Raw genomic sequence first — 22,509 nt, forward strand, 5'->3', positions numbered from 1 at the left:
CTGCTTGTGAGGTAGTCAGTGATCCAGGCCATCATTCCCTGATCCAGCTGCATCCCAGTGAGCTTCTCCTCTAGCCGCCGCGGCTGGATGGTGCTAAATGCGCTGGAGAAGTTGAAGAACATGAACATGAACTGACTGAGCTGCGTGGCCTCTCCAGGTGTTTGTAGGCCCTGTGGAGCATGTCGGTTATGGCATCCTCCACACCAATGTTTGCTTGGTAAGCAAACTGCAGGGGGTCCAGGGAGTCACTCACCAGCATAGCTGTCAACCCTACAGTTTTTCCCGGGATTCTCCTGTTTTTTCAACCTTCTTCACGCCCTGTTCACGGTTCATGTATTGGCACGTATTTTGTACTTATACATTTTTACAAAATGGCTGCAATTCCCCTCCGTGACGAGAGGTGGCAGCAGTGTAGATTAGAACGTTATCACAGGAAGTCAGACCGGGAGACGGTTGCGACCCGAAGAAGAATAAGAACAGCGAGCGGATTTGCTCAGAGCTCAGGGGAGAGACTGATGCACCGAGGGTGTCAAATCAACTTAGCCAGTGTCTCTTGATTGCCCACTCTGTGGCGTTTGTCTCTGGAACAAAGGTTTGCAAATCTTCTGTGGATAAAACAATACAAAGTTACTGTATGTGATGCAGGAATGTGTAAATGTGTTGGTGAACAGCCGTTTGCTCTGCGCCTCCCCTGTCGTCCCCTAAGGTTCACGCGTCCCCTCCTCCCATTCCTCCACGGAGAGCATGTCTTCACTGGCCCAATTTCCTGAATGCGATTTATAAATATAAATTGATCCGTTTTAAAAGTTGTCGTGAATTGTCATGGTATGACAAATACAGTTACTGGTAACTTGCAGGCATTGCAGAGATATTGAGGAAAAACACAAAATCGCATCACTTTTCTCTGTAGATTGATTGATTGATTGAATTGATTGATTGAAAAGTTTATTAACAGATTGCAGAATGGGTACAGTACAGTACAGCTCAATACATACAATAGACCTGTCTCAAACCCTGCCCCTTTTCTTGATCCTCCAATCACAGCTGTCGCTTACCTCTGACTTCCTCGTACTAACTTTGTTTGTACGAGGAAGTCAGAGGTAAGCGACAGCTGTGATTGGAGGATCAAGAAAAGAGGGCAGGGTTTTGAGACAAGTCCATTGTTAAGGGGATGCAGACCAGAGAAAGACTTTCGTCTTGTTTACATCAGGGTCCCCCATTTTCAATTCATCATAACATATATGACATACATGACATACAGATAGACAGTACTGCTACATCTATACATTTATGACATATCAGATTTGCAAATACAGTACTGTTTGTGATACAAAAGTGTCCAGAAAAAGAGTGTATATACATTTGACGTAGAAACTGTACAGACACACACACTGTTCCAAAAATGATATTCCCACTGCTAAATTAATGACCATAGGTATTTTTTATAGCTTTAACGAGTTGTAGTATTAATATGTAGCCTACAGTGATGAAGGTATAAAGACACTATGGTAATACATTGATTGATTGCTAATTTTAACAGATTGCAGATTGGGCACAATACAGTATGGCACAATACACAATTGTTAAGGGGATGCAGACCAGAGAAGGACTTATTCCCCCATTTTCAATTCATAACATTTACAGTAAAATCAAATACATTTACAGATTACAACCTTTATTTAATGGTTAATATTTTGATAAAATGTAATTTACTGTATTTTTATAGCATTTACACTTAAAGTAGGAACACAAAAGTAATCTGTAAAATAATACAGTGCATTTCCTGTATGGCTGGGTACATACAGGTTTTGACCAGCAGATGGCAAGCGACGAGGCAGCTCCATTGGGAGGGGGCGGGGCCGAGTGGGAGGGGGCGGGAACGAGGGGGCGGGGCCGGGGGAAGGGGCGGGGCTCTCGAGGGGGCCCTCCACTTGTTGAAGCGTAGAGCCAATGGCTGGTCAGGGATTACCCATAGTGCTAACTTTGAAGCAAAGTGCTAACAATGTATAACTCACACCACAAAGGTTTAGTGGTGTACAAGTGTGACTTGTGCTTTTTTTTTTACCTGTTAAGCTGTAGCCCTATTTTCAGAAATTTCGCCTAAAGGTACATGCCTACATGAGTGCATGCTTACCACTGTCCGTCTGCAACACTACTATCACCAACATCTAAGAAGGGAGATCCCCCCTTGAATGGCCCTTCTAAGGTTTCTCTCCTCCACACTGCCTGTGGAGCTTTTTTCCCTATTGTTAGGTTTTAGTGAGTTTTTCCTTACCTTCGCGTGGGGTCAGTGGCGGCCGGTGGGTACTTCGCCACTAGGGGCGCTATACCAAACATTTTGCAAACATGTACAAGGCACGCATTGGCGAATATTATCACCATTGCCATCGATCAATATATGATCAGTCAGTCAAATGCAACGACGTTTCCAATAGCCCAACACAAACACGCACAGCTCTCTCTCTCTCTCTCTCTCTCGCTCTCTCTCTCTCGCTCTCTCTCTCTCTCTCTCTCTCTCTCTCTCTCAGATGATGTCAGATCCATTCAATAATAAACACATTTGTAAAGCTCATTATTTTTTTTTTTGATCCACTTTTTCTCCCATTTTTCCATATTTTCTCCCATCCCAATTTCGTATCATCCAATTCAACCCTCCCCTGTCACGAACGCTGTTTCTTGCCTCCCACAAGCCGGCTGCAATGTGGACTAAGTCATACATAGCACAAGTCCCCTCCGGTACTTGAGGTAACAGCAGTCGCATCTTTTCACCTGCGCAGCTCGATCTCTCAGTGTCGAGGAGTAACGCGTGGGAGGCTCACGCTGCCCCCGACACTTCCTGATTCTACTGCGCAGGCGCACCAACCGACTTGTAGGAGTCGCTTGTTCACAACGTTCGATCCCCACCCTTCAGTTTTCCCTCCCCGTAATACGGCCAATGTGTATTACTGCGGACGACCAGCCAAACTGAAAAACAATGTGGAGAGCTGGATTCGAACACGCAAATCCTAGCGTCTCCACACTGGTGGCGAGTGCCTTGCCCACTACACCACCTAGCCGCCCTGTAAAGCTCATTATTTTAAACAAGTTACCATTCATTGTCTGAGTGGTTATGCCCCACATGCGGCGAAATTAGAGAGAGAGAGAGCGAGAGAGAGAGAGAGAGAGAGAGAGAGAGAGAGAGAGAGAGCGAGAGAGAGAGAGAGCATTTTAGTAAAGTTACATTTTCAACAAGATTGCTGCTATTTAAACACTTCATGGAAACGGGGTAACGTTAACCTTATGTCGACTGTAGTATTGTATGACCTCGACATAACGTTTAAACGTTAACGTTACTCCGTTTCCATGAAGTAATTATAAAAGTGGCCAGCTAAGATAACGGAGCTAACAGCTAGCAGTAGCTAACGTTAGCTGAAAGCTGTAACGTTACAACGTTATGCGGCATCAGTAGACAACGTATCATGTATTAAACTAGAGTTAAGATCGCTAATCTACCTTGTTGTTGGCTTGTTGATAAAGTATATCCACTCCATGGCATTGTCCATCCAGTCTGTGTTGATGTCCATCCATTGTTGTCCCTCCGCATCCATATAGCTTGTTGTTAGCCAACAAGCTGTGTGAGTGAAGAGCTGTGTCTTTGTCCATTTCCGCCTCGAACAGCCTGCAAACTACCTGGCGTTCTATCGCCATGCTCTAAGACAAACTCTAACCTTAACCAACTTTGAAAGAGTGCCTAAGCTTAATAGTCTAAAGAACTTGCAGTCACGGCACGCTCGTCTAAGACAAACAGCTGCCTGCATCATTCTCACAACAACACAACTATCTCCACCGACCAACCTAGGAAGCTAGAATTGGAACATTAGAAATTGGATTCGGCCAATCAGAGATCGTCTCTGTGAAATTCTGCTACGGAAAAAAATACTGGCGTCGGCCAATCAGAGAGCGTCTCCGCGAAATGCGGCTACAGATATTCTTGATGCTACTGGCTAGACCGCTTCAAATCGCGCCCGGATTCCAACATAATAGTCATATTTCAACGCACAACGCGTTATGCACTGATTGGCTGTGACGGATACAGCGATCAAACTGTGACGCGCACTCAGAGCGCTATCGCGTATAGCCCGGGCCGAGAAATACGAAAAAGAAAAAAAAAGAAAAAAAACGTGATGTCACTTCCTGCTCTGGAAAACGATGTTTTTTAATTGCGATAATAACGTTATATTGTGCATTGGAAACACAAACATACTTAAAATGAGTAAATATTATTAATTTTAAACATGTTTATATTATTTATAGGGCTATAAAACTAAAAACTAAAAACTAATTTTTCTTGTTCTCTCATATAACCAGGGTAGGGCCTGAGGGGGGGCGGCGCCCCTAGTGGCGAGCCGCCACTGCGTGGGGTATGTCTGGGAGTGCTTGCATTCTTTCATTTATTTGCATTCATCTAAAAATGTTTGGACCTTATGGTGTTCTTGTTCTGTTCTTGACTTATTGTTATGTTTTCTTCTTGACTTGTTTAAAGAAGACCTGTACGGCCCATGGGGACATTAACGTGTGTTGTCGGGCCTTATAAATAAATTTGATTTGATTTGATTTGATTTAAGTAAATGGAAGATTGCTCCACTTCTACAAGGTCAATTTGCATGTTCTTGGTATCTAGGAACATCTAGGGACCTGGGGGTATGTATTCCCAGTGTCAGAAATATTGTGTCTGTTACGTAATAGGCTTGAGTAAATTGTAATGAAGGAGAATATAAATGATGATATTTTTTTGCATCTGTGCCGGTGAATAACACTATGTTACAATTGTGAGCAAACCGAGCTTGCTCACTGAGCTCATTCACCCCCTTATTGAGATCAAGTGTACAAAAAATCTAAGCAAATGAATAAAGGGAAGATGATTAAACAGAAGGATTTGTAGATACAGTAATAAATGATAATCGATTTTAATTATAAATTCACATTTGACCTTGAACTTGACCTTGACCTTATTATGGCCAAATCATACATATATGGATAGGGAAAAGGCTCCTCTTTCCAATGGCAGGGTTAAATCTGCATTTAGTCATTTCCTCACGGTTTTACGATAAAAGAGATATAATTAGCATTTTTCCGATAAATTCTTATTTTCTGTAAATCTTACAAAACATCGGTAAAAATTAAAATATACACTTTGACTGCTGTTTTAAATAAAAACATTACCTCTTAACATCCAACCTCATGAGGACGATTCACGGTGCGCCACTTTGCTGACCTCTAGCGGCTCGGGAGTGCATTTCTTTTACAATATATAGATAGAATTATAGCCCTATTTGTCAATAGCATATATCTGCAGAGCCACAGAGCCCAATGTCTGGGCGGGGCTTCGTGGAATGGACGGGCTTGAGGCGGGGCTTTGTGGTGTGGACAAGTCTTGTGGCATGGACAAGTCTTTGTTGGAGTGCGCATGCGGATGAGGGGGGGGGGGGGGGCTCTCTCGCTCGCGCTCGCTCTCTCTCTCTCTCTCTCGTTTACGACATACACAACTTTCGTCTTGTTTACATCAGGGTCCCCCATTTTCAATTCATCATAACATGACATACAGATAGACAGTTCCCCGATTTGATTGATTAATAGATTGAACATTTTATAAATTTGTATTATTTTATTAATTATTAATGTCCGCCTTGTTTCGAACGGTTAAGCTTAGGCCCTCTTTCGAACTGGTTAAGGTTAGAGTTTGGAATCAGGGCTGGTGGTCTAAAATGTTCAATCAATCAATCAAAGCGGGGAACATAGAACCCGGGGAACATAGACATGCTCCCGTTATTTCAGTGCATAATGTTAAGCCACAACTTGACAAAGCCAGTCCACACAAAGACTTGTCCATGCCACAAGACTTGTCCACGCCACGAAGCCCCGCCTCAAGCCCGCCCACGCCACGAAGCCCCGCCCAGACGTTGGGCTCTGTGGCTCTGCAGCTATACCCTACTCCTATTTGTTGCCTGTCAATTGCCCTTTCAGGTGACAAAATCCATTCAGCGGTTCTCGAGTTACATGCCGATAGGCGTGCGCCAAAGTACACATTACCACCCCGACCTCCGGGGGCTCTAGCTCCGTCAATCATTTGGCGATCTCGAAAATCTTTGGACAGGGTTGTAGCCAATGAGTGTGGCTTTCCAATGATACCCCATGATATGATAATTGGGGATCTAATACGGTCTCTATTGATCGATTTATGATAAAGATTGGGGGACCTACAGGCTTAACAGGTTGGTCCCATATTGGGCGTTTATTTGATTTTGGGCACTTTTGGGAACATTTATTTATCAAAAATAAAATTGCATAAAACCTTAAATGATCAATTAAGCTTTATAGTCATTTTGTCAGGAATCATAATATGAACATTGTTGTAAACATCACTTTATGGAATTTAAAGGGGAACTATCTTATAAATGGCCTTTTTGAGTGTTTAGCATTGTTTCCTAGCTATGTGAACTTATATTAATATGATCTATGTCTCAAAATTCTCATATTGGCGCATTCTTCCAATTCTCCTCTCACAATATTCACCCTCACTGAACTGAGTCGTTTGAAAATGTGCCTATATGTGATGTCATATAGTCACTGCTGCATGTTAATGTTCAGGCGAAGACGACGCTCCGCAGTGGTTTAGGAGCCGCCCTGCAGCCCAGGCTCAAAACAACTCGAAATCTTGAGGTAGAAAAATGCTGTTTTTGAGGACTTGATTAGAAATACAAAACAATGAATAAAAAAAATATATATATTACAGAGGTGTTCCATAGACTCACAGGAATTGTGTAAAAGTGCCCAAATAGTGAAATAAATAGTAAAATAGTTCCCCTTTAATATATTTAACACTTTTCCTAGAATGTCAGAGAACATTGTCATTACCATCACGTTACCAAATAACTATTTAAAACATTAAAAAAGAAAAAGTAAAAAATGTGTGCTTTTAAGGCATTTATGTAACATTATACCTTACTTCTGCTGTATTAGTGGTTTGAAATATTTTACTTGAATTTAAACATGCTTTAGATCTTTAGATATGCAGCCTTTTAAATATATTGCTAGATCCTGTCAAGAAAGATACAATTACTACAACAACAGGTCCATGACTCTTGTTTTTCATACATAAAATGTTAAGGGAGGGCTTGTAATATAGGAAAGCATGTAGGAAAATGTCAGATTTAAACTATTTGTTACAAATTTGTTAAGAAATATGTCATGTGTTGGTAATGACGTACTGTTGTGGTAATGCCGAAATGTGATGGGAATGACATTTAGATAGATTTATTGAATTCATTCATGGATACAGTAACACAACATCAGAATCATAGGTATTATCAACAACTGTTACAACAGGATAGGAACATCTAAGAAACCATCTAAAAAAAACACTGACAACCTTTATGGTTTCAAACAACATACTTTAACAGTAAGAGGTTTGTTCTTTTAACATACCTACATCTTCTTCTCCATGAGGGAGCATACTTGTTTCTAGACAGAGGCATTGAGCATCATATGTCTTTTAGTAATCGGTTGGGGCTCTGGGACAAGGCCCAGCACATTTTCCATTCTATACCATATTAGGGAAGAACGGGGGACGTTGTCACACTTCTAGTGTGAATTGCTCATAATCAAAAGATATTTCAATAGTCATTCCTACATTAAATTGAGTCTTAAGATGTTGGCTTGAAATGTGTATCCCTCTCATTTTCCAACGTATTGTAACAAAGAGTTAATCACCTATCAAAGACACTCTGACACATTGTGACAACCAACCCCATCATGGGGATGGTTGTCACACACTATGGGGTTGGTTGTCACCATGTGTTTTAAAACTTTTAATGGGAAAATCTTAAAAAGAAGACAAGATTGGACTCTCCAATTTTTAATAACCAGCAACTACTTGTTGGGCACAAGCCGGTTAGTATTCCTCAATGGCAAAGGAGGGGAGTTCATACTCTGGAGGATATTTATGATAAGAACGGCCTTTGTGCGTTTCAGGACTTAAGAGAATTTTATGATCTTCCCGGCGAGTCCTTCTTTCTTTACCTTCAACTAAGGTCAGCGCTGAGGGCGCATGGCGTGCCGTGGGCTCAAGCTTTGCAACCACACCCCTTCCTCAGGCTCATAGTGGACAGGACGACCTCCAGAGGGTTTGTCTCAGACTTTTATACGCTCTTAATTCAATCCACGTATAAAAATTTGTCATTGGATACAATTTGGCGTGTGGATATCCCGGAGTTGGACCCCGAGTTTGACTGGGATGATGTTTGGGCAAATGTGGCATTGTCTTCCCGCAACCCCAATCACCAGCAAATAAATTTTAATTATATTCATAGGACCTATCTTACACCTAGGAAGCTATTTGCTATGGGACTGGTAACCGACTCTCGGTGCACTTTGTGCTCTCAAAGGGCCGCTGGCACTTATATGCATATGTATTGGGATTGCCCACCAGTGGCCCGCTTCTGGAGGTCAATAACGGACAAACTTTCAGATTTGTGTGGCTTAACTATCCCATTCACAGCTGTTACGCTACTCCTGAACGATATAACGACACTGCCCGCGTCCGTGCAACTAAAAAGGGTTGTCCTAGCGGGCGTCACAGCTGCGAAGAAGCTATTAGCATTGAGATGGAAGGAGCCTGAGAAGCTCACAGTGATTAACTGGTCCCTAACACTGTTGGATGTGATTTATCTTGAGATATCCACGGCGCGGGTGATTGGGGTGGGGCAGATAGAGCGAATATTCATGTATGTTGATGGTTATGGTGTTTTTGTATTTTTATTTTTGTTTTGTTTATTATTTTTCATTCAATATTGGTCCTATGTATATTTTCTGACCCCCTTCTGATCTGGGTCTGGTGATCGTGGGCTCTGGCTGGGGTGGGCCGCGGTTCGGGGTCTCTGCGGGTCGAGGCGCTAAAGAGGCGCGGTGCTTTGGCTCGCGGGGGGGCCGGGCTGTGGGTCCTCCGGGACTGTGGCTTGCGGTTGCTGGACCTGGAGGTGGAGGGGGCTCGGTAAGCACTTTTTATAGTAAAGATTTTATTTTGTTATCCTTTTTCTTTGTGACAACTTGTATTGACTGGTTGTGTATCCGATATATAATAGGTCTAATTTATTGTCTAGTCATTGTTGTGTTAGTTTGTGTTCTTGGATGTCTGTTATGTAATATTGTCATTATTGTGCTGTGTTGTTTCTTGTTTGAAAATATGAAAATAAAAAGATTTGATAAAAAAAAAAAAAAAGGGACAAGATTTAGATTTCAGATAATGATTGAAGAAGTGCGTCTTTAGTTGACGGCGAAAGATTGGATGGGTTTCGGCTGTCCTAACTGGGGTGGGTAGTTCATTCCACCATTGTGGGGCAAGGACTGAGAATAGACAAGAAGGCAGAACTAAATTTGAAAGTTTAATTGCATTGACAAGTTGACAAATACATAACTTAATGCATCTTAATGAACATAAACAGGAAACACATCTTTAGGCCATCCTATATAACAAAATAACACTACAAGCCTACACAACATGTCTAGTAAAGTGCCTGCACAGCAGGGTGTCTGGCAACACCACATTAGAATAGTATCCACAAATATACTAGTATAATATAATAGTATACCCAAAAAACCCAAATATCGGTTATCGAATATCGATAATATAACAACCAAATATCAGTTATTCGATAGTTGCCCTTTATCTGACACTATTTAAAAGTTTAACTGAGATCGGAATAAAGGAGTTTTTAAACCTATTTAGTATAGAGCATGGAACTCTAAACCTCCTCCCAGAGGGCAGTAGCTCATACTCGGCATGTAAGACATGGGAGGGGTCCGAGACTATTCTATTGGCTTGCCTTAGAGTAGCCTGTTCAAAAATAGACTGGAGGGAAGGGTGACCTTTCACCCCTATGATCTTCCATGCAGTCTGCATCAGACGGACCAGTTTGGACTTTAATTGTACAGACAGGTTACCAAATCAAGCTGTAATACCGTATCTGATCAGACTCTCTAATACAGATTGGTAGAAAAGTAACATACATTTTTTATCTACACCATGAACTCTAAGGCGACGTAGAAAGTGCAGTCGTTGTTGTAGTCTTCTACACAGGCTATCTACATGGGTGTTCCAGGTTAGTGTGTTATCGACAAAAATCACAAGGCCTGTGGTCCCCAACACCTCTGGGGTCAAACACCATCTCTTCAGTCTTCTTAACTGATTGATTGAAAATGTTATTAACAGATTGCAGAATGGGTACAATACAGTAAGGCTCAATACACACAATTTTTAAGGGGATGCAGACCAGAGAAAGACTTTCGTCTTGTTTACACCAGGTCCCCCATTTTCTATTTATAATGAATTGTAAGTAGGGTGTAATATTCATGCCTTGAATATGTCATTTACGACAGGCACGCTAGGCGCACCTTTCTGTTATGAATACCTGCACACGGGGTCTTGAGGATCAGTTGGCTGCTAGCCCTGGATAGAGTCACACTCATGTTGCTCACTGTGCAATAAACAAGTTCACGTAATCTCCTCGTCCTGAATGATTATTCTCTAAAGCTCGAATACGACATAGGGTGCAACTAGCACCGTGCAATCCATTCTTTGTGGATCTAGCCCTTAATGTTGCTAGTCTTTAGCACTTTGTGATGGAGCAGTTTGTCAGCCATCAGTTGAGTGTTTGCATGTGTTTTACATACACAAGCATGTGTCCCTATCAAGTCTGTGATAGTATCACAGACTGTTGGCCTCACTATCCAAAATGGGCAGGTTTTGCATAACTTACTATAGGAAATCTTGAGCTGTGGATGTTCATTCTTGAATTTCCGCCAAAGACTGTACGTTTCATTCAGAAAGTGCTTTTGCATTTTCACTTTCTTCCGCGTCAATGTGTCTCTCTTCCCTGTTGTTGCCCGTGAGTTGTCATCACGTTCCAGAAACTCTTTGACTTTTGTTCTGGTAGAGAGAGGCATGCATTTGCATGTTTCTTCTGAAGTCCAGTTCCTCTTCTGTATTTCCGCATCATTTTTGCAGAGAATCCAAGTTCATTTTGAGCCAGATACACCAACTTGTATTTTTTTAGAATTTCCCCCCTTAGAATCTTTGAAATTACTTGCTTCTCTTTGGTGTTGGTGTCTCGCAGCTCTGACACTAGAGTATTGTGGAACAATATAGTGTCTTCCTGAGATCACATTTCTTTGACTTCATTTGTTGTTTTGATTTTGATTGTGGCGATTCTTGTGGTTTGAGCTTATTTGACAGTCTTTCATATCGTTTTTTATATTTCTCCATATTTCGTTTTGCTCTCTCCAACATCAGGTTGGCTTCACACAGATCTCTGTAGACTTTACTTCTGTTTCTGTTCACCTTTTTTCGTCCTCTTTGTTGTGGGGTTTCTTGTCGTGTAGGCTCATTGGGACTTTCACATCTGGCAATAGGGACAGGGACAGCATTGTGTTGCTCAGGCTGTTGTGTTGGTGACACTGGTGGCCTATTCACTGTTAGGTAGTCATCCATATTTCATATTTGCTTATCGTTTGTTCTTTTGTTTCTTTGATTGATTCGCCATTGACGCCTTTTATATCTTTGTGTGCATTTGGGCAGCTGAGATATGCATTGCAGCTTACCCGTATCTTTTCTCTTTTTATACCGCTCTTTTTCTTTTTGAAAGTATCTTTGATATTGTTCTGGATCATCTTTAAGTCTGTCTCTGTATGATTTTGACCTTTGGCCTGTTGATTTGGGTGCCATGGTGAAGACACTAGCATAATGCACCTCGTCCCATTTCTCCATTTCTGCCTTGCACTATATAGTATTGTATATTAGTACACTGCACAGTATTGTATATTGTATGGTAACTACGTCTATTCTGCATCGAACATTGTACATATGTCTAAACTGAACACTGTGACCTCATTTTTTTTACTTCTAATTTTACTATGTTATTTTATTTCATACTTATCTTGTCCTGCACAGTCTCTGGAGCGCAACAGTAAGAAGCATTTTGTATAAAAGTATTCTGTACTTCTGTATGACAACTATTAAAGAAACTTGAAACTTGAAACTTGAAACTTAAACAAATACAAAAACCAAGAAATAAATAAATAACTATAAATATCAGTTATAAATTAGACACAACATATATTTACATATACATATACATACAGGTAATGTTATCAACAAAAAAAAGCTCATAAACAGATATCTTTGTCATTACCACCACACGTTATCATTACCACCACATTCATTGTGTGGCGGTAATGACCGTGATGATAATGAAATTTTCTTACGTTTAAGCTAACAGCTAGCATAACATCAAACTTGCTTATATTGAATGCTTAGCTAGCTAGCAATGTACTCAATGTACCTACAAATATGAAGAAGTTTGACTAAGATTCAAAAGCATTGTCAAATTATAGTGTGTTTGGTAATGACACACAATAAACATATTCTGTAGTATTGTTACCAGTGGTGCAGTCGTGGTCACACGCGGTTACACGCCGTGTTACTAGATGATCACTGAGGCAGAAGTACGCGCGCACAAAGATGCGCTCTATCCATTCGTTGTGCGCTAAGTACCCGGCCAGTGGCCACCCATAACAAAAGCGCGTCTTCAACCACGCCCCCGCCCGCAAATACAAACAGATATAAACAGATCATTTGAGTACACCCGGCCACCCATAACAAAAGCGCGTCTTCAACCACGCCCCCGCCCGCAAATACAAACCGATATAAACAGATCATTTGACAACAGTATCATGTTCCTACCTGCAACGCAACCTGAACCAACGATGCCACCGCCGCTCCCCAAGAGAAGAAAGTTGCAGCTTCAGAATCAGCTTATCCAAAGCAAACTTAGTTTCGCTATACCTGCACGACCTCCAACGCCCGGGTACAGTACAGTACAGCTCAATACATGCATACAATTGTTAAGGGGATGCAGACCAAGACTTTCGTCTTGTTTACATCAGGGTCCCCCATTTTCAATTCATCATAACATACACCAGATAGACAGTCTTGCTCTCTTAATATGCTGGTTAAATCGGCTGTCTTTAACCTGAATTAGCAAACAAGATACAAAGCATTCAGTTGACTAATTGTATATGTTCTAATGTTCTCTGTTCTAATGTTCCTGCTACCTTTTTCAGCTTCGCTATTTCAAAAAAAAAAAAAAATCAGTGGACAGTGCTCTCCCCCTGACATTGGCTCCCTACCTCCCTCTGGTGACCTAAGCCCGATGGAGCGGTCTGCCATTTTATGTTGGTTGCACATTATTGATTTGATTTCTAATATTCTGTTACCCTGGGCCATCCCTGTCTGTGTTTGATGTCACCCCCCTGTTGAGTTGTTGTGTGTCATTGCCTTAGGCTGAGGTTACACCTTTCGTATCATCTTCGTATTGTTTTCTTATACGCATCGCCGCGTATCGCCGCGACGTCATGCGCCTCGAGTCACACTTTCGTTTTTTTTTCGTTTTTGTCACCAGAGCACACTGATGTAGTACACTGCCAAAGCAGTAGGTGGCAGTAGGTGGCAAACATGAAGGCAATTTCAACCAATCAGAACGAATGTGCCAATACACTTCCTGAGCTATCACTTCGCGAGCTATCACTTCGCGAGCACTTCGCGAGCTATCAGTAGTTAGATAACATTAGAGACAACGCTGTGTGTATTAAACAAAGGTGAATAGATGACTGGGCCATTTTGTTTAATGCTTGTTAAGTTGAAAGAGGAACTCTGAGCTAACAGGGTCTGAATCCTGATAGCTCACGTTAGCCAGCTGCTCATGCAATCGGTAATGCTAGCAGAATGAATGGATGTAAACTTTATTTAACATATTGCATATGGGTACAATACAATACGGCTCAATACAAACAATTGTTAAGGGAATGCAGACTGTTGTAGCTTGGACTGGGGTCCTTATAACAATAACTTGACAACACATGGTAGCTGAAGCTATTTGGGACACGGAGCTCTGTCCCAAACACACACACTGTTGTCATTGTCACCGGAAGGGCACGCAGATGGTATCTACTGCGCATGGGCGTTTTCGCAACAACGGCTAGCGTGCTGACTACACGCTGTTGTCGACTCGTTTTTTTTGCGTATCTCCAAACGCAAACACAATTTTGCGTTTCAGCCGTATCCACAAAAAAACGCCAAAAAACGCGTTTCTGTGTAGATAGGACATGAAACGTCGTCAAAAACGTATAAAAAAACGCCAGGAATACACTAGTCTAACCATAGCCTTAGTGTCTAGTTGTGTTTAGTGTGTCATTGCCTTAGTGTCTAGTTGTGTTTATGGTGTCATTGCTTTTGTGTCTAGGTTGTGTTTGTGATTCTGTGTTTTGGCCAGGTCTTGAATATTTTTTGTCACAAATTGTACTTAAGTTAAATATTTGGCAGAAAATCATTGATTCAAATGTAGTTATAGCAATATATACCTAAAAGTATTGTTTTTTAATAGTTTTTTCTAGAGAAATACAAGACCAAACGTTAAAACTCTGGGTTGGGACAAGGTGAAAATGGTAAAATTCCAACATTAAACAACAACAAAAAATGATGATAAAAAATGGATGTTTCAAATTGAATAATTAAGTCTAGGTAAGTAATTAATTATACTAATCAATGATAGCATAAAGAATCTGGATTTTCATTTTTTTTTATATATCCCAGGGACATGAAAATGCCCAAAATCAAATAATCACCCATGAAAAACTAACTTTTTCAGTGATTGTGCTCCTATACTTGGGTCTCTGATGGGCCTACTAACACACAAACTGTGAAATAAGACAAGTAGGAGCAGCTCATTTGCATTTACAGCTACAGACACAGAAACAGCCTGTCGAGAACAGCAGGGGGAGTCAGCCCGACAGGCCTGGGACAAAGGGAAACCTGCAGAGAGCAAACTAGTTGAACCTGTTTTCCAACGGGTTGGACAATGGGACTCCTGGTCAGACCATCTCATGTTCCCAGCTCTGTGATCCTCTCCCAGCCCTGCACCCGTACTCTCACCACCCCTCAAAACAGAGATTTATTTAAAAAAAATAAAAAAGCTGTTTTGTACTCGTGACGTGTGCCGGTATTTAAAGAAGAAAAAATCTGCATCACAACATAAGGACATGGATGGATGACAATGGCAAAAAAGATATTGCGTGCCGAGCCATACAGTAGCTCTGGAGATTGGCTCAGGTGAGTAATCAGGTTTAAGTTGTAGGAAGTGTTATGTTATCAGCACAAAAAAGGAAAATTACTTATAATAAACAATATAAGTGAAGGAGAAAACATTTTGAGGCAGAGGGAGGAATGATGAAGAGGAGTCCAGGACAGCACTTTAATTAAACTTGTGTCTCACAAAAAAGTGTCACACAGACACAGAGCAGCAGGTGCTTCCTATTTGTGCTTAAGTAGAACATTACTAAATTCATATGATATAAAACAGTAAATTCATATATATATGATTCTTAGGACATTTGAGAATCTGCCGTATATCAGTAATCTAACATGTAATAGTATAAAAAAGGGAGGTGTGGGAGACCGGGGAGTGTTGTAACACTGTTTGTTGACCCAACTCAGTTTGACCAATCAGAAAAGACCTGTGGTGATGCCATCAATATGGTACACTCCCATTTCCCTTTTGACATCACAGGAGAAGTGGTGTGTCTCTGTGGGCAACATTGTGGATTTTACCACCAAAAACAGGTAATTTTCAGGTAAGGAGGTACCATTTATTTTTATCAAGATAATTTTTGGCCTATAGCGTTCATTGTATTGTAGATCAATATGGTTTGACTTGCATAACCTAAGTGGCAGTTTCTCTAGTTTATACTTTGCATTCATGCTAATTAATTGGGTTGAAAGCAACAGTAAAAAGGTGGGTTTTGAGGGCTTGTTGGAGGAGGTTAGCATCTGTGGACCTTAGGCAGCGAGTAGGCGTGTGGTGGAGAAGGAGGTCAGAGAGGTAGGAGGGGGCCAGGTTGTTGAGGGCTTTGAAGGTGATGAATAGAATTTTTAACTGAATCCTGTACATGATGGCGAGCCAGTGGAGATCGCTGAGGATGGGGGTGATGTGTTCGGAGCGGCGGGGGGAGGTGAGCATGCAAGCAGCAGAGTTTTTGACATATTAGTAGTACAGTATAGTACTTTATATTGAGTGGCTTTTTTGGTGGCTGTGCCATAAAGAATGCTGTTGCACGCACGCACACACGCATGCACGCGCGTGCGCGTGCACACACACACACACTCACTCACTCACTCACTCACTCACTCACTCACTCACTCACTCACTCACTCACTCACTCACTCACTCACTCACTCACTCACTCACTCACTCACTCACACACACACACACACACACACACACACACACACACACACACACACACACACACACACACACACACACACACACACACACACACACACACACACACACACACACACACACACACACACACACACACACACACACACACACACACACACCACAGAGCAATTGCTAAATGTAAAGTTTCAGAATAAATAAGCATCACTTTAAATTGTTCACTATTCAAAACTGCATTATCTCTCATCTCATCTATCCTCAGCTAGAGTTATAACTCACCCCAGTAGTGGGGTAGGTTGTAACAACGAAACTCTTTGTATTTTGTATTGATATTAATTCAGATAATCTGTGATTGTGTAGTAGACGTCAAAGTGAGTTGTATTTGTGATAGACAAATATGGGTAGGCTACTGTGTCAAGTTGTCAACGCTTGAGGGATCTAACAGGAACAGTTACAAAATGTGTTACTACCATCCCTGGTCTCCCTGATTATATCTGAATATGATATATGATTCTTAGAATCTCTCAATAGTGTCACGTTACAAACTAAAGATGTGGGTGAAAACTATGCTTTCCCCACCACCAACAGGCTACGTAAAACGGAAGTGGCCTTAACTGTCAATCAAAAGCAAAAATATTCTTAAACAAATTAATTCTAAATGGCAGCTAAAGCTAAATGGCAGGTGCTGCAAATGTTTACAACAGTAACCTTCTAGTTAGCAATCTAGTTTCAATCTAGTTTCAATCCAAAACCAGGAACACAGCTCTTTAATCTGTTGAGTAATTTTCTCACGTGCATCTTTTCATCAGGATTACTGTAAGTCATGGGAAGTCTGCCTATTGTTTATCAAGAGACAGGTTTATCTTGTACCAGCTTGTTCTGCCTTACAGCCTCCATGGCAATAAAGTCCAGTAGGCTACAGACTGAAATACTTGAAATTACTAGTTTTAGATAATGTTTCAGTCCCCTATGTCTCACATTAATGGCTACATTTTCAACTGACCAGGGTGAAAGATAGTACCTGTTGCATTAAATCATCCTGATTGTTGGTAGCAGGTTTACTGTATGAAGGGTCTGTCAGGTCCAGCTCCATTTTCTTGATTTATTTCTAAATTGTCTTTTGTTCAAATATTTTCCAAAGGTCTCTTTATCTTCCTTAATGTTTCAGGTGTATTCTGATGCGGCTGGTTATTCCCCATGTTTCAGAGTCATACAACCAAATATCACCTGCATTGATTTGAAAATACAAAATACAAATACATGAAAATGTTTATTGAGCTCCAGATTAGGGCTGGGCAATATGTCCAAAATATCATATTACAATATCTTTCTTAATTTGGATTGTATTTGATGGTATTTGGTTTAAACAAATTACAATGTGATATGACTTTTCTTTTCTATGGTGGTATCTCTTTGTTAAAATAAGTGGTAATAGCTCTACATCCAAACAGCCATCACTGATATAGATTGTCTGGTCAGTAACATGGGTCTCCCAGTCCCTCCGCTCTGCAGTAAACAGAAAATTCATTGTCTGGTATCCCATTCTCACTTTATCCAATCAGCAGAGAGAACTCCACACTGCATAAGAAATAAAAATTAATTTTAAGCAAATAATGTGCAATGATCTGCCAGTGCAGTAAGCACTTTTGGCTTGGCGAGATATATCTAGGGTTCTCTCTCCAACTCTGAACTTTACATGATGTTCCGTCAAATGAGTTCCTGATGATATCACTGAATGTGGGATGCCATAGTGTTCCATGAGGCACTAGATGGTTCATAGTCACCTCTGCTTATTTTTGCGAGTGGTTCACTGTGACATGACCTTCCTGCGGTCCTAAGACTTGCCAAATCAGTGTTTTGTAATGATTGTAATGATTTATGCCTTGTGAAGTACATTGTAAACATTGTTTTATAAAAGCTGCTATACAAATAAAGATGATGATGACAGTGATTATTATTATTATGCTCTTTTTATATACTGTATATTCACTGCCATTTTGTATATAATGATGGGGTGGCAGTAGCTCAGGAGGTAGAGTGGCCGTCTGGTAATCAGAAGGTTCCCGGTTCGATTCTGGCTCCTGTCGAAGTGTCCTTGAGCAAGACACTTAACCCCTAACTGCTCCCAACGAGCTGGTTTGCACCTTGCATGGTCGACTCTCCGCCGGTTGGTGTGTGAATGTGAGAGTGAACGTTAAGCATAAGTTGTAAAGCTCTTTGGATAAAAGCACTATATAAATGCACTCCATCCATAAAAGATCTGTGGTGATTGGACTCTTGGAAGCAGTTAGTAGTCTCGTGTTTATGCTCATTAAGATGTTTGACATTTCATCCTAAAGGCGAAAATGGACAGAGGGAAGATGAAGCTGGCGACCCTTCAAAATGACCCGGCGCATGCTCAACCCAAGCTTGAGGAGAGAGGGCAATGGGCCAACAAGATGGAGTTCTACCTGGCCGTAGCCGGACACATCGTTGGTCTGGGCAACGTCTGGAGGTTCCCCTACCTTTGCTACAAAAATGGAGGAGGTATGTGATATCAACTCTCTTCTTGTTATGGTTTTTCATCTTCCTCAATTTTCTCTCCATCATTTTGAAGTTGGTCTCCTATCAGGTCTGGTGCTCCCCTGTCAAACAGAATAATCCACATAGGGATGTCCGTTATAGAAAAAGGATGTTTTCTCAATTATGTTTCAACTTTTATCCTCACACAATCAAAAGTCTATACGCCTGAACTTCTATACAAAACACCTTTGTATAGAATTTTACAAATTGTACAACTCGTAGACAACTTGTAGACAACTTGTAGACAACTTGTAGACAATTTGTAGATAATTTTTGTTGCAAGAAGCAAAATGCACATATCAAAATCAGAAGCACTGACACATTACAAGCTATTGACGCAATCCCATCAGGGAATATACTCTTCTGATTGAGTAGACAATGTTGAATGTATCACATCTAGTGACATTGTATATACTGTAGGTATGCATATAGAATATTGCATACTTTCTTTTCCATGTGTCCCTTCGTTAAAAAGAGAAAAGAAAATAGTCTGCTAAAAAGTCCCACCTCTGTTAATTAAATCTTCAAGAGCGCTTCATGAGGTCTTTTATTAGGAAAGACGGTTCTCCAAATGATAGACCGGTGTTTTAACATATCCCCCCCCTCTCTCTCTCTCTCTCTCTCTCTCTCTCTCTCTCTCTCTCTCTCTCTCTCTCTCTCTCTCTCTCTCTCTCTCTCTCTCTCTCTCTCTCTCTCTCTCTCTCTCTCTCTCCCCCTCCCAGGGGTTTTCTTCATACCATATGTGCTGTTCTTGGTCACCTGTGGCATCCCCCTGTTCTTCCTGGAGACATCGTTGGGGCAGTACACCACTCAGGGTGGGATTACATGTTGGAGAAAAGTATGCCCACTATTTGAAGGTAACTATTCACACTCTTCAAGCAGGGAAATATTTAATTTCTTTTATACATTTCAAACACTTGAATGTTACAGTTATGTTTAGATTAGATCTCATACATACAGACAATACTCAATTAAAATAAGCCAATAGCACCACTGTAAAAATAAACACCACAATAAAAAAAACAGTAAAAACAAGAGGTATCATTCTAAAAGGAAAGATTTGAAAAGAAACACAATTCTCCCCGTTCATTCTGAGAGAGAGAGAGTGTGTGTGTGTGTGTGTGTGTGTGTGTGTGTGTGTGTGTGTGTGTGTGTGTGTGTGTGTGTGTGTGTGTGTGTGTGTGTGTGTGTGTGTGTGTGTGTGTGTGTGTGTGTGTGTGTGTGTGTGTGTGTGTGTGTGTGTGTGTGTGTGTGTGTGTGTGTGTGTGTGTGTGTGTGTGTGTGTGTGAGTGAAACGGGCCCGTCCTCCGTTTAGGAGTCTAATAGCAGAGGGGATGAAACTGGCCCTGCCTCTGTTTGTTAAGGAGTCTAATAGCAGAGAGGATGAAACTGTCCCTTTTTTTGATTGATTGAATAGTTTATTGTTTTAAATTAATAACATGTACTATTTAACAAGTATAGATATCAGCCCACCATTTACCAATAGGATTAAAAAACACAATAAAGCCATAGGATTTAGTGTCCGTGGAGTCATGTACTGGTGTGTGGATGTGGGTGTTTGTAGTGTATGTGTGTCAGGAGGATGTGTGGTATAGAATACCATGATCAGTCTGCGGATATGCATGGGTGAGCCCGCCACACCAGGGAGGGGGATCCACCTCTTTATAGACAATTTATAAGTGGAGAAGGGGTTTATGGACTTCAACTCCAATTCCATAGTACTGCTGCTGAATACAGGAATGAGTTTTGGCCTATTACTCTGTTGCATCTTACTGGGACGAGGTCTGTAGGGCTCCCCCTGGTGGCGTGTCCGTATACATCCCTAACCCTGTTAAAATATCCAATGAGGTACTGAGGGACAGTATTCCCGAGTATCTTGTGTACCATGCAGAGTTTTAATTGAGAGACCCTCTCCTCAACCCTGAGCCACTTGAGGCTGTTAAAATGTGTCTGTGAAAGGTGAGTCCTGGGTTGGAGTTTTAATATCAGTCTAGCTAATTTATTCTGAGCTGTCTGTAGCCTATCTTTCAGTGCTACTGTGATGCCAGTGTACCAGGAGGAGCATGCATAGTCCTAATGCCATTGAATCAGGGCCCCTGCCAGGACTTCTAAGGCTGACCTGTTAATATAGGTGGACACTCTGCAGAGAAATTGTATTCTCTGGTTGATCTTTGAGACCACCTTTTGTGCCATGCTCACCCCTGATAAGTTGTTGTCCAAAACACATCCTAGGTACGTGACTTCCTCATTAGCTGTAACCTTGATATCGCCTACCACTACTTTGAACCCAAGAGACCTCTTAAGTCGAATGGCAGAGCCAAAAAGGATAGCTTCGGTTTTACCCAGGTGGAGGCATAACCTATTTTCAACCAGCCAATGACTGATCTTGTCAAGCTCAAGACTGAGTGACCTCTCAACTTCTCTTTTGTCCTGATGGAAGACCATGAGTGCAGCATCGTCCGCAAATAAAAACAAGTTACATTCACAGGCAGATTTCATGTCATTGACATATAAAATAAATAAAAGTGGTCCTAAAAGACTCCCTTGCGGCACCCCACATGTTGGAGTGAGGAGGAGATGCTCCCATTATTTCCACTACTCGTTTCCTGCCTCTCAGATATGACTCAATCCACCTTAAGGATATACTGTTAAAACCCATAGCCTTCAGTTTATATAAAAGTATGTCGTGGTTAACAGTGTCGAAGGCTCCCTCAGAATTCACCTTTGTCCACCTCTGTTCTAATTTGGTCTGTCAGATATAATAAACATATGTCTGTGGAATGTGATGTTCTAAATTCAGACTGGAGCTCCAACAACCTTTCTATATGACCTTGGACACCACACTAATGTCGTTGTTTTGTGAATAGTAGTTTTTTTTGTATTTCTAGGTTGCCTATTTCATTTATCTCGTTCTTTATGTCTTTCATCTCTTGTTTCACTCCTTTGTCTAGATTGTGACTATGTTGTCTTTGTAGGTGTTTTAATTTGATCTCCAGGTTGTGTAATCTTTGTCCTCTAAGTTTCTTTAAGTGTGATGTAATGGCGATGATTTTACCTCTTAGTACCGCTTTTAGCGCATCCCAGAGTATGGTTGGTGCCTCCTCGTCATTATCGTTTATTTCTAGATACGTTTCAATTTCCGTCTTCAGGGATTCTTTAGTTCCTGGGTTATTCAGTATTTCTGAGTTCAGCCTCCATAGTGTAGAGTAGACCTTGGCTTTCTGTTGAGGTGTACCGACATATATATATAGGCCTGTGGTCGGAGAGAGCGATCGGGCCTATGTCGCATTTATTTATTCTATGTAGGTCTTTATTGTAGGTGAAGAAATAATCTATCCTTGAGTATACTGCGTGTGGGGAAGAATAATGTGTGTAGTCCCTGCTGGTTGGGTAAAGTTCTCTCCATACATCTATAATTCCCAGTTCTTTCATTAATGCATTTATTTTCCTGATTATGGGTCTTGTCTCTGTGTTGCCACTTGAGGCATCCAGCCGCGGGTTTAAACGTACATCGAAATCCCCACCACAGATTAATATCCCTTGGGTTTGTGTGGCCATTAAGTCAAATATCTGTCTGTAGAATGTCCAGTCACTACTTGGGGGCGCATATACGTTC

At 41.2% G+C, this 22,509-nt stretch overlaps 1 protein-coding gene across 1 annotated transcript in view; it reads left to right on the forward strand.

Moving 5' to 3' along the window:
- Window positions 1-22,509, forward strand: part of LOC311229573 (sodium- and chloride-dependent GABA transporter 2-like) — a gene marked incomplete at both ends in the record, with an annotated part of 171,149 nt that overhangs the window by 115,337 nt on the left and 33,303 nt on the right. The window contains 2 exons of the mRNA XM_084315649.1: window positions 18,671-18,857; window positions 19,616-19,750. Coding sequence (XP_084171775.1) covers window positions 18,671-18,857; window positions 19,616-19,750 — 322 coding nt within the window. The remainder of the gene's footprint in view (window positions 1-18,670; window positions 18,858-19,615; window positions 19,751-22,509) is intronic.

Source organism: Notolepis coatsorum (assembly GCF_963971535.1).
Source record: "Notolepis coatsorum genome assembly, chromosome: 6".
NCBI classification, from domain to species: domain Eukaryota; kingdom Metazoa; phylum Chordata; class Actinopteri; order Aulopiformes; family Paralepididae; genus Notolepis; species Notolepis coatsorum.